This window comes from Bos javanicus, chromosome 5 (genome assembly GCF_032452875.1).
Source record: "Bos javanicus breed banteng chromosome 5, ARS-OSU_banteng_1.0, whole genome shotgun sequence".
Classification (NCBI taxonomy): Eukaryota; Metazoa; Chordata; class Mammalia; order Artiodactyla; family Bovidae; genus Bos; species Bos javanicus.
In genome coordinates, this window is record NC_083872.1 from 115,341,605 (window position 1) to 115,353,777 (window position 12,173).

At 57.0% G+C, this 12,173-nt stretch overlaps 1 protein-coding gene across 4 annotated transcripts in view; it reads left to right on the forward strand.

The window, feature by feature from the left end:
• Window positions 1-12,173, forward strand: part of PARVB (parvin beta) — a 116,565-nt gene that overhangs the window by 57,074 nt on the left and 47,318 nt on the right. For all 4 annotated transcript variants that reach the window (XM_061418809.1, XM_061418813.1, XM_061418810.1 and 1 more), the window contains exons 2-3: window positions 3,039-3,128; window positions 6,600-6,670. In XM_061418809.1, coding sequence (XP_061274793.1) covers window positions 3,039-3,128; window positions 6,600-6,670 — 161 coding nt within the window. The remainder of the gene's footprint in view (window positions 1-3,038; window positions 3,129-6,599; window positions 6,671-12,173) is intronic.

Consider the following 12,173-nt stretch of genomic DNA (forward strand, 5'->3'; position numbering starts at 1 on the left):
CCAGACAGGGAAACTGAGGCTGGGCAAGGTGAAGGGTCTTGTTGGAGGCCACACGTCCGCAGAGGGTACGGTGAGATCTGACCCGGGGCTCGGTGGTCACAGACCGTACTTCTGTTCCTTGGGGCTTTATGCTTCACAGGCCTGAGGAATGTGCTGTTGGCCCTGAGTTCTGGGCAGGTTTGTGCGAGCATTTCTCATCCATTAAAGCCGCCAGATCCCGAGCCCTGTTTAGTGTTATCTTTGATGTTCAAGGGCGGTGTGAAAATTTCTGTTTTCATGTGACCCAGTTTCTCTGCTTTGAAAATGCCGTTCCCGCGCCCTCCCCCCTCCACGCCTCCTTATTGCTGAGATCAGGCGGCAGGACTTCTGGAAGCATCTCTTTATTTCCTCACCCCCGCACCCCCACCCACCACTGGTCGCTCTGGCCCAGGCCCGGTGTCCAGGAGAGTGGATGACCTGAGAGGCAGGTCTGGGGCTTCTGGGAGGAGCTGCGGGCTCATTATAAGGACTCAGCTGCCTGGCTCACCTGGGACTTGAAGCCCACCTATGCAGCCCTCTGCTTGTGTGACACCCAGGTCTTCTGTTCTTTTTCCTCGGAGAACAGAACCACCGCAGACGGACTTGACCGGGAGGGACCTCCCTGGCCTCTCTGTTCTCCATTGGTGACATCGGCCCAGGAGGCAGGAGTAAGGGGCCCCGGCCACTATCCACGTCCCCTTTCAAGGACTTTTGTGAAAAACCTCCTTTCCCCGCTTCCCTTTTCTGCCTTGGAAAGCTCTTCGCTGGTTCAAAGACTCTGTAACTTGGTTCTGCAGGAAAAGTAATTGCTGAAGCTCGGTCTGTTTTCTCGGGGGTCTGAGTGACCGGTTGGGGATCTTTGGATTGGGGAGCCGGGTGGGCGTGTGTGCGTCTCAAACCCATTTGCTCGTGAAGGTGTTTCCCACGTGTCTGCTTCTTGCACAGAGTTCGGCCAGGGATGCGGGGATAAAAAGGTGGCTTTCTGCTCCTAGGATGTGGGGCGGGGGCGGGGGAGAGACTGTGACGCCTCCAGCTGCAGGGCGTCGGCCTTCCAGACTGTTGTTGGCAGGGGCCCACTTTTTCTTCTCCTTTTAAATTGTGGTAACGTACACACAACGTACAATTTACCCTTTTAATCCTTTTTAAGCACAGAGTTCAGTGGGTACATTCGCAATGCTGTGTAGCCGTCACCCCCATCCACCTCCAGACCTCTTCCGTCTGCCCAAAGTGAAGCTCTGCCCCCCTTTCCCCCTGACTGCCCATAATTGGCCTCTGTGCCCAGCCCCGGACACCCAGCATTCTACTTTCGGTAGCTCTGGATCTGGCTCTCAGGACCTCGTGTCTGTGGAACCACGCAGGGCTTGCCGTCTCGTGTCTGGGTTATTTTCCTCAGTACAGTGTCCTCATGGCTCCGTGGCTGCGTGTGCCTGAATGCCTTTCCTTTCTGTGGGTGGATCACGTTCGGTTGTGTGTTTGGACCACACTGGTGCGCCTGTTCATCTGTCGGGGGACACGTGGGCCGTTTCCACCTTTTGCTGTGAATTCTTGTGTAAAGCATTGCTGCTGTAGACTGTGTGTGTGCCGGAGAGCCTCGGCCCACCCCCTGGCTTTTTAGTTTTGTATCAGGGTCTTCCTGACGTTGGAAGCCGGCATCCTGGGCCCTACTGCCGTCATCCTCATGCAGGGCAGAGGCGGCCTTGGCCCCAGAGCTGGGTCTGTGGCTGAGTCCAGGGAGCCCAGGGCGTGCCCGGCTCCGACCTCAGGGTCTCACGTTCATCACTGCATTCAGTCCTTGCGGGGGTCCTGATGTTTGAGAAGACAGGCAGAGAGGTTCCCAGACGTGCCTGCCTGCTCGAGGCCATCGTGCCTGTCGCCTGGCTTCTCTGTGCCCCTGCCCCTCCAGGTCCCAGAATTGGAGGTGTTCAAGGTGACCTCGATTTGAACGGGGAAATAGGTCTCCACCTCTGAGGCCTTTTCATTACAGAGGAGAAGGCCTGGAAACTAATGCAACATTGTAGATCAATGACTATTAAAAATAAATACACAAAAGGGAGGAGAAAGCTGGGGCCCTTGTCCTGGGAGATCACCGAGGGAGAGGCTGGTTGTGTGGTCCGTGGTGGCGGACTGTTGCCCAGCGGTTCTCAGCCAAGGGCTGGAAAGGGGGCAGATCCCAGGGCCCCCTGCACCCATGCAATGGGGGCTGGGGGCTGGAGCCTCGGGTCTGACGCAGTTGGGGCCAGTGGAAGGAACGTGGTGTTGAAGGCTGAGGCTGTGAGCCCCCCGGTGTCGGGGTGACGTCCTGGCCAGTGAGACTCGAGCTACTTTCCTGGAGGGTCTCTAGCACAGGGGTGGGGTGGGGGGGGCGGCAGGGACCTTCTCTGCTCTATGGATGGAGGCCGCCCCACTCACTGCGCAGCCAGCCCTGCGGTCCCTGCGAAGCTTCAGGAGACTCCAGGTCTCTGGGTCCAGTTTGTTAGACTCTGCCGTGTGTTCCAACTGCTCCTGACCCTGGGCATCCCCGGGCGTCAGGCCAGCAGGACTCTGTCCCGTGAACTTGGCCACGGGCAGCAGCACCGCCTCTGACTCTGGGCTTGCCTGTGTGCCTGCAGGGAGGGTCTTCACACCCGGAGTCCACAACTGTCCGAGTCGGGGGAGGGACCCTGCCTTCTCAGACCCTGTCACCGCGATCCAAGCTGTGTCCACCCCAGCAGCCCTGGGCAAGATCTGGAAGCATCCAGAAGCTTCCATGTCTTAGTCATGTGTTCCGAAGAGCGGTGAGAACAGCCTGGCAGGGCTTGGCCGGAACTGGGCACTCTCCGGCGTGGGCGAGGAGTTGTAGAATGTATTCTTGGTTCGGGGCATTTTTCCTCGGACTCTTTCTGGGCAACCAGCCACTTAGGAATGTTTGTTAAATGCCTTAAAAACACGAGTTGATTTCTCTTTGTTTCCACTGCCAACGTGTGAAGACGTGCTAGTTCATTTATACTCACTGGTTTTGCCCTTTCTCTCTCTCTTGACAGTGAGTGACCTCCAGGAAGAAGGGAAGAATGCCATCAACTCGCCCATGTGCCCCGCCCCAGTGGAGGTCCACCCCGAAGACTCCCTGCTCGGTACTGTCGCTTCCGCCAGCTCCTTGTCCTGGGCAAGCTGCACTTCCCTGGGTGTGCGGTCGGTCTGGGAGGGCTGACGAGGAGCCTTGTGATCAGACCTCACGCCGGGCTCTCAGCTCAAGGTCGTGTTTAGAAAAAAGTCTGCAGGAACAAAGCGAGCTTTCCCTTGTAGGTTTCGGCCTCTCTGGTTGCAAATGTCAGCTTTATTAGTATTTAAGTATGACAGGCCAAGAGATCGGGGAGCCAACTGTCCTTGAAAAGATGGTTTGTTGCACTCACGGTTCCCCGGGTGCCAGGGGAGGGCAGCAGTGTCAGGGAAGGATGAGCAGACACCTTTATTGTGGTTTTCACAGGACAGAGTGGGTGAGCAGAGTTCATGAGCAGGTTTGATCTGCTGGTTCGGGTAGTTTCAGGGACCTCTGGGACACAGGAACTGCCCTGAGGAGTCTGTACCTGGTCTCAGGTGATTAGGGCAGGGGCTGTTGGCTGGGTGTGTAAGAGCCCCATGGGAGCTCAGTTAGAGAGCTGGCTGGTGCGGGGGGTGGGCTCTGGGTTGGTTGTTTCCATTGAAAGGCACTCAGAGGGGACACATTTGCTGTCTTGGGAGGCAGCTGGCTCTGAGCGGGGAGTCCCCGTAAGTCCCTAAGGCCCCGGGATGTCAAAGCATCTGAAAATACAGAACAGGGACTTCCCTGGTGGTCCGGTGGATAAGAATCCACCTGCCAATGCAGGGCACATGGGTTCGATCTCTGGTCTGGGAGGATTCCACTTGCTGTGGAGCAGCTAAGCCCAAGAGCTGCAACTGCTGAGACTTTGTGCTGCAAGTGCGGAAGCCTGCATGCCCTAGAGCCTGTAACAGGGGAATTACAAGAGAACAAGGGAAGCAAGAGGAGCCATCGCAATGAGAAGCCCACGCACCACAACTTGAGTAGCCCCCACGCAGCAATGAGACCCCATGCAGCGAAAAAGAAAGATTAAGAAAGCAGTGCATACATGTCCAAAAAAATTTTAAAAAATACAGAAAATCAGAAAAAGTATTGATAGCTGCCCCATCTCTATGCAAGCTGGAGGGGCCTCCCAACACCAGGGGCTTGCTGGGTGGGGCCTGCCGAGTGGTCCTGGCCCTGCGCCCACCTCCCTGGGACCACGTCCCCGCCAACACTGATGAGGTGACGGCCTGGACACGTTTTTCCTTAGCGCGTGCTTTGGGATCTGACGGATCTGGAAGGCTGTCTTGGAACATTCTGCTCCTTTCCAGTCCCTGGTTCAAAGGGAAGTCCTGGTGGATGCCTCTGTTGTGGTTCCCAGCACAAGGCCAGGCCAGCGGGAGCTGGTGAGAAAGAAACGCAAAGGCCGTCCAGACGGCCGACCTGCGGCCAAGTGCTGGGCGGGCTCGGAGACGCGTGGGTCCTCCGGGGCTTCCCCTCAGCCCTCTGAAGACCCTCTCGTGCTGTGTCCTCAGGCTGGCTGCAGCTGCTGCCCAGGCAGGTGACTCTCTCCCGGGGGAAACCGACGAGCACTGTCTGGAAATCACCTCCCCCGACCCTGGGTACTATGGACATTTGGCACAGCATAATTCTTTGATGTCGTGAAGACTCCTTATGCGGCTCAGTGGTAAAGAATCCACCTGCCAGTGCTGGAGATGCGGGTTCGATCCCTGGGTTGGGAAGATCCCTTGGAGAAGGAAATGGCAACCCACTCCAATTTTCTTGCTGGGGAATCCCTTGGGCAGAGGAGCCTGATGGGCTACAGTCTGTGGGGTCACAAAAGAGCTGGACACGACTGAGTGACTAAACACACAGTTCTTTAATGGAGGGCTGTCCCTCGTGTTGCAGGGTTTTGCTCAGCATCCCTGGTATCCACCCACTAGAGTCCTGTAGCTTTTACCCCGCCACCCCGCACCACCAGTGAGGATGATGAAAATGTCTCCAAACATCGCTGCGGCCCCTTGGGGGCCTGGGGACACAATTGCTCCTGGCTGAGGACCTGCTTTAGACCAACAGAAGCGCTTAGGAAACAGACTTAGGAAATGCTTAGGAAACGAGGGGAAGGTTGCTGTTTGTCGTGATGCCTTGACCCTGCCTTTCCCTGGGCCCGAACTCTCCTGTCTTACCGTTTGCCTAAACTGCTGCTCCTGGCTGGGAGTCAGTGCTCTTCAGTTCCCTCTCTGAGGTCCTGCTGGCCCCTGAAGCTCTTGTGACTTTGTTAAGAACCAGCCTAGTCAGCACTGGGAGCTGAGAGCTGAGCGACTGGGGAGTGGAGTGGGGGGAGAAGGTGTTGGACATGGAGTAGGAAGTGCCTAGGCCCTGTGGTCGACGGTGGCGAGAGGCTTGCTGAAGGGCGAGTGAAGTCTGGAGGGACTGGGTTGAGGGCGCCGGGGAGAGCTGGGGACAGAGGCTGCAGAGGGCCTGGGGGGCCGCGTGGAGGATGCTGGCCTTGACCCGGGGAGCGGTGGGAGGCTGCTAGGGCCTCATCAGGGCCCTGTGTGGGCCCCTGCAGCTTACTTGGAGCCTCCTTCTCAAGCACCAAGTCTGCACGACCAAAAATAGTGCTTGCCCTCTGTCAGGTTTTAAACTTTGCTGCTGTGAAGTCTCTGTCCCTCAAAGCCAGTCATCCCTACCGACGTGGACAGTCCCAGGCGTGGGGCCTGTGTGGGCCCCGGGACCCTGGTCCTCTCTACCTGCACGTCCCAAGGGCCAGAGGCCGTGCCTCTTCTCTTTCCTTCTAATGCTCAGGGTCAGTTTTGTTCTGTGTCTGGTGTCTGCCAGTCTTTCCCCTTGGCTGTCCACTTACTGGGCTTCCCTGCTGGCTCAGTGGCCTGCGATGCAGGAGATGCAAGTTTGATCCCTGGGTCAGAAAGGTCCCCTGGAGGAGGGCACGGCCACCTGCTCCAGTATCCTTGCCTGGGAAATCCCGTGGACAGAGGAGCCGCCGGGCTACAGTCCATGGGGTCACAAAGAGTCGGACACGACTGAGCAACAGAGCGTGCATGCGTGTCCACGTATTACCCCGTGTCACCTCTCTGTCCAAGCTCGCTGGTGCCCATCGTCCATGGTCAAGGCCAAACCATGGGGGGAAAAACAAAACAGAAACAGAATATGGATAAACACGCTTTGCTGTGAAATGCCCTTTTTTTTAGTACCCTTCCCGCCAAATGTTTTTGTCCATACCATCATACGTAGCAGCAAGCTTTCTTGGTGAAGAACAACTCTTCCTCAGGTTTATTTATAGTGACTTTTCTCCAGATCTGAATCAGCGCTCCCCCAGCACCCCATCGCTTCTCCCAAAATACCAGGGTAGGTGCCCCATGGCTTCCTGGAAGATAGGCCCACCCACCTCGGCCGTGTGCCTGGCTGCAGGGCTGCTCCGTGAGAAGACCTTGGGGGTGTCTCTGCTCTCGATCCCCCCATCTGTGCGAGGGAAGCCAGCTGCCCCCACCAACGCTAACCCGTCTGTCCTTTGTCCCCACAGAGGAGAACGAGGAACGCACGGTAATCGACCCCACCTCCAGGGACGACCCCAGATTCAAGGAGCTGGTCAAGGTGAGGGTGAGCCTCCTGGTTGGGGTGTCCTGTGAGGGCAAGACTTTGGGTTCAGGCTCTTCTGGGTCAAAGGAGTGAAGCCGGGGGGCTGGTCAAGGGGCCTCGATGCTGCGTTCGGTGGACGGGACGGCTTGGAGCGTCTCCCAGGGGTGCCCGGCCCCAGGGGCTCTCAGATGGCTCCCTCACCCTCCTGTGCTGTACCCAAGGACGCGGGGACCCTTTTCTTAAGATTGGGAACGAGCAGCCGCAGTGAACTCTCATAGCACCTTGCAGACGAGATCAAGCCATCAGACTCTGGAGCAAGAGGGGAGCTCAGAGGAGGCTCTGAAAAGCGGGCCCGTGGTCTTCTGGATGCTCCTGCGGGTCCTCATCGGATGGTGACACCCCTGCTCTGGGCAGTGGGCAGATTCAGCCATGTCTGGACGCTCGGGGACAGGCGAGGCCGGAGGACAGCCACATAGTTCCTGAAAGTCAGGGAAGCAGGGGTGGGGGACGGGTGCTGGCTCTGGGCTCTCTCGGGGCCGCTGCAGCCACGCGTCTCTCCCCAGGGGTCTCTCGAGCCCCGCCTCGCGGTGAGGGTTCATTGGTAGCGTTAGTCAGGCTCCAAGCGCAGATTGAACTTTGACCACTCTGATCTCAACCTCAGCAGGGCTTCAGAGGTAATCCCCCAGCTGGCAAGGGCTCTGTCCGCATCCTCACCCTGTGAGCCCTGACCCAGCAGACTCGGGCTGGGCAGACGCAGTTAGGACAGTGCCACTCACACATCCCATCAAAGGGGGCTCTTCAAAAGTTTCTCCCCCTTAACCGCTGCGGTTGGGACACAACTGCCTTTTCACGAGGGCTTCTTCAGGATAAACAGAAGCCTTGCAAGTTGTGGCTGTTTAAAACGTCGAGACAGAGAATGTCTGTTTCAGTGCGTGCGTCGTGTGCTCAGTCGCTAAGTCGTGTCCCACTCTTTGCGACCCTGTGGAATGTAGCCCACCAGGCTCCTCGGTCCATGGGATTTTTCCAGGCGGGAACACTGGAGTGGGTTGCCGTTTCCTTCTCCAGCCTGTTTTAGGGCCCATCCCAGCATGTTGGTGCTGAACGACTTAAATCGTCTCGTTTAGATTTGCCTGGTTTAGATCCCACCCCCCCGCCAAATACCACTTTGGTTTTTTCCTGAACTGAAGAATGTTGGTGAGGAAAAATGACCCTGCATTTCAGCCACCACGGTGTTCTCCTCGGGCGATGTGTGTAAAACGTTAGTTATTTGTTTATCTGGCTGTGTCGGGTCTCAGTTACGGCACGTGGGCTTCTCTGGTTGCGGTACGCGGGCTCAGTGGTTGTGGTGTGCGGGCTTAGTTGCTTCACGGCATGTGGGATTTCAGTTCCCCAACCAGGGATGGAGCCCCGTCTCCTGCACGGGAAGGCGGATTCTCAACCACTGGCTGGCATGGGCGGCGTTTAAGTAGGAGAAGGGGATGTCTGTGCTTGTCAGGTTCCCCAGAGGAACCGAACCCGTGGGAGGTGGCCCTGTCTCTCTACCTCTCTCTGTCTCCTTCTACCTGTCTTATCTCTCTGTCTGCATGTGTTTCTATCTATATCTCTGTCTCTCTATAGAGATTTATTATAAGGATCAGCTCACGTGATGCTGGAGACTGAGAAGTCCCTTAATATGCCCTCTGCCAGTGGGGGCCCAGGAAAGTGGGTCCGAGAGGTCAGGCTACGGATGCCCCAGGCACAAAGAGGGCAGAATGTAGCCTTCCTTCACCTTTTTGTCCAGTTCAGGCCCTCCCTGGATTGCGTGCCACCCCCCATGCTGGGGAGGGCCCCCCTGCTTTACTCAGGCCACCGAGTCAAATGCCGATCTCTTCCCGGAGACCCCAGCACAGACACACCCAGAACAAATGTTCCACCAGCTGCCTTGGCGTCCATCCCGGCCAAGCTGATACTTAAAATGAACCATCACGTGCCTGCTCTGATTTTTTCCTTCTTCGACATTTGAGCAAAGCTTGACAGCCCGTGAGCATCAACTCCTTGAAACAAGTCCCAGGGAGCTGGGTATCATCCTTACATCCACACGGGGACTCAGAGAGAAGTAACTCCCCACCTCTGCCCCAGGTGATCCTGTGAACCAGTGTGAAGTGTCCGATCTTGAATGAGTCTGTCCATTTGAGGCCTCATCTCCTGAGCCCTGGCTGGGGGTCGGGGAGCTGCGCTGGACCCCAGGGATGCAAGACAAACAAGCCACCTCCCTGCTGTATGGGATCCAGAGCCGCTTCCTGCCCCTTCCAGGTTCGCTCAGCCCCATCAGCCTCTGCTTTGCCTCCTAAGACCGCAGGCAGTTTTGGCCTCTTTGGGGTGAGTGCTGGGCAGCTGCGCGTCCTTGGTCAGCCTACACGGAGTGACCACAGCATCTCTGCATCCGGGGCCAGCCCGACGGGGTCCCGAGGAGGCTTTGGCAGCTCCACGTCCCCCAGATTCCCAGTTCAGGTACAGGCCCACGTCTGGGGTGTAGAGTGTGCCAACTGGAGGGGCTGGGGGTGTGGGGCATTAATACCTTGGGGGGCAAAGGAGGACTAAAGACGGAAAGGGTGGGGAATATCCTCTTCTCCCTCTCTTACCCGGTGGGCAGTTCTGAGAGCCCACTCCTCCCAGACACTGGTCCTCTCCTGCCCGCCAAGGTCCCCATGTAAACCAGGATGCTTTGTTGGGCAGGACGTGCCAGGGGCTTGGAGATCACCCCCCAGGGCGGCTCTCGGGACCCCACCACGTGCCTGGCCTCTGCGCCCGCAGCCTCTTGCCTGGAGCGCTGTTTTTCAGCCTTTGGTTTTCTCTTGAATTTTCCTCCGCAGGGATGGGTTCTCTGGCTCCCTCTCTGCCTGTGCCGCCCCACCCTCCACGTTCTTGCCCTCTTTGCCTCAAATTTCTGCTGCCTGGAATACTTGCCTGTTTATTTGTTTGGTTTTGTTCTTTCTCCTCCCTCTAGAACGTGCCCCCAGCCATCAGGGACTGTCCGTGTTTTGCTCCCTGCTGAATCCCAGTGCCCTGAGGTCACCGCGCACCGTGGTGCTGCCTGGGGAGCTGGGCTGGTGGCTGGTTGTGAGACTCTGCATCAGAACCACGTGGGGGAGGGTGCAGCCCAGCCCATGGGCAGGACAGGCCTTTTGCCTCAGTTCAGACCTCCAGGATCCGAATCTTGAGAAGGCAAGCTCTGGGATGAGGGGCAAGGGCTGGGGGGACCTATGGATACTGGTGCAGGTGGTTTGCCAGGAGCCCTGGGGAGCCGGGTGAGGGGGCGGATGGCCAGGCCTGGTGGTTCAGACAGACCTCCGTCCACTTTGCCTGTGTGATCCTTGCTGCTTTTCAGAATGCCCACCTTGCACTGTGTGTGGGTACTAAGTCGCTTCAGTCGTGTCTGACTCTGCGACCCCATTGACTGTAGCCCGCCAGGCTCCTCTATCCGTGGGATTTTCCAGGCAAGAACACTAGAGTGGGTTGCCATCCCTGCCTCCAGGGGATCTTCCTGACCCAGGGATCCAACCCACCTCTCTTACATCTCCTGCATTGGCAGGCAGGTTCTTTACCACTAGCGCCACCTGGGAAGCCCTAGACTCTGATTATCCAGGCTTCTGGTTGATGAAATCTGAGTAGGTCCCAGCGCAGGCTGCCTCCTAGGGACCTCTGCTGGGATTCGGCCCGGAAGCGGTTGTTTTCGGTGCTGGGCTTGGACCACGTGCAGGCTTGAGCAGGTCAGGGTGAGGTCCGGCTGACCTCCTGACAGCTGGCCACACCCCAGCCTTGGGACCAGCGGGACCTTTCAGAGGAAGCACAGACTCCTTGCTTTTTCTCTGTTTTCCATCGCCTGCACTTTTTAACCTCTCGTCTGGGCCGCTGTCCTGTCTCTCTCTGTCGACTTAGCCTCTCTGAACCTCCCTCCTCCGGGCTGTCACCGTTTAAAACATGGTGAGCTGCTCTCTGCTTCCCGTAAAACAAACCAACCAACAGGCACACCGGGCTCTGGCTAAGCCGGGCGTTAGGAGCGAGGCGGTTCATTGAAGCACCGTCTTTGAGCACCTACTGTGTATGACGCAGTGTGAAGGGGTGGGCGTGGTGGGCTCTGGAGTCAGCTTCCTGGATTCAAATCCCGGCTCAGATTGCAGTAGGAGAACCGTTGTGCCCATCCACATGCATGGGGGTGACATCGGATGCTACGTGCTTGCTGTCTGGAGGGTGCTGTGTTGGGCACTGAAACGTGGGTGTGAACAGGGCGGAGCCGGGAGGGAGGCACACCGGCAGGTCTGTGGTTCGAATTTAGAAGTGAGTGTCCTGCGGGTTCAAGAAAGACTTCTCCTGTCTCCTCTCTGCATGGGTTTCGTCCTGCGGTCCTTTGAGCTGGCATCCTCCAGGAGCGCCCTGACTCTCTTACAGGGTGAATAGCTGGTGCTGCCCGGGCAGGATAGCAGTTTACAGATGAGATCCTTTGTATTTTTAATGATCCTCGGAAGAAGGAATGGCAGTTCTTGTGCTTTCCAGAGTAAATCGCCAGAGAGGGGCCTCCACCCTGCTGGCTGCGTTGGTCCAAGGCTGGCAGGCGGTGTCGTCCCTGGGTTGGCATTTCTCCCCAGGAGCAGATCTCCCGTCTCATCTCCCAGTTTATTGGACGAGACTCTTCTGGGTTATTAAGTTCTGTTTGCTCCCTCCTTTCGCCCCTAAGAAGAAAGTCAGCTGCACAAGGATGGTCTTCCGGGCAGAAGACGATGCCGTCCTCGCTGGGCAGAGATGCCTGGTGATGTGTCTGCAGGTTGTAATGAGCCTGCATCCTCAGTGAGTTAAGCCATGACAAGCGTATTTGGAAGTGATTAAAACATAACTGTCATAGCTTTGGAGGAGACAGGCTGCAGGTCCTGATTATCATTCAGACAGAACTCAGGGAAGTAATTTTTTATTCTAGTTTAAGCAAGCTTGTGGAAGGTCCGTGCAAAGAGCCCTGTGCCAAGGGCACCATTAATATCACGTCCTAGACACGTGCCTGCGGGAGTTGGGGTTTGCAAATGAGTACATCTCGAAAACATAAGGACAGCTGCCATCTTTAAAAAGTCTTTTGTGGGACAGAGGATTGAGACGGGTGACCTGGACGGTACAAGGATAACGTGACTGGTGGTGGCCGGGGTCACTGCACCTCTGCTGGGGCGGCAGTGAAGTGGGGCGGCCGGTTTGCTTTTGCTTCTCAGAGCTGACCTCTGTGGCTTGTTGGGTGAAATTTGACTTTTATCCCTTTTCTGTCTCGGTTTTGTATTTGCACTTTGACCAGGTCAGAGATCCAAATGGGAATTTTTGAAGTTTTAGTCTCCTCATAGCAGAGACATCTCTGTGTGTTTTCCAACAGGTCTGTGTCCTGGGTGAGGCGAAGGTCTGCGTGCCCGAGAGGCCTTTTGGTCTGGAGGTGGCTCTGCGGTTGGTTTGAGAACCTTCGAGGTTCTGTTCCTAATCTCCCCCCCGGGGGCGATGGCTTTGAGCA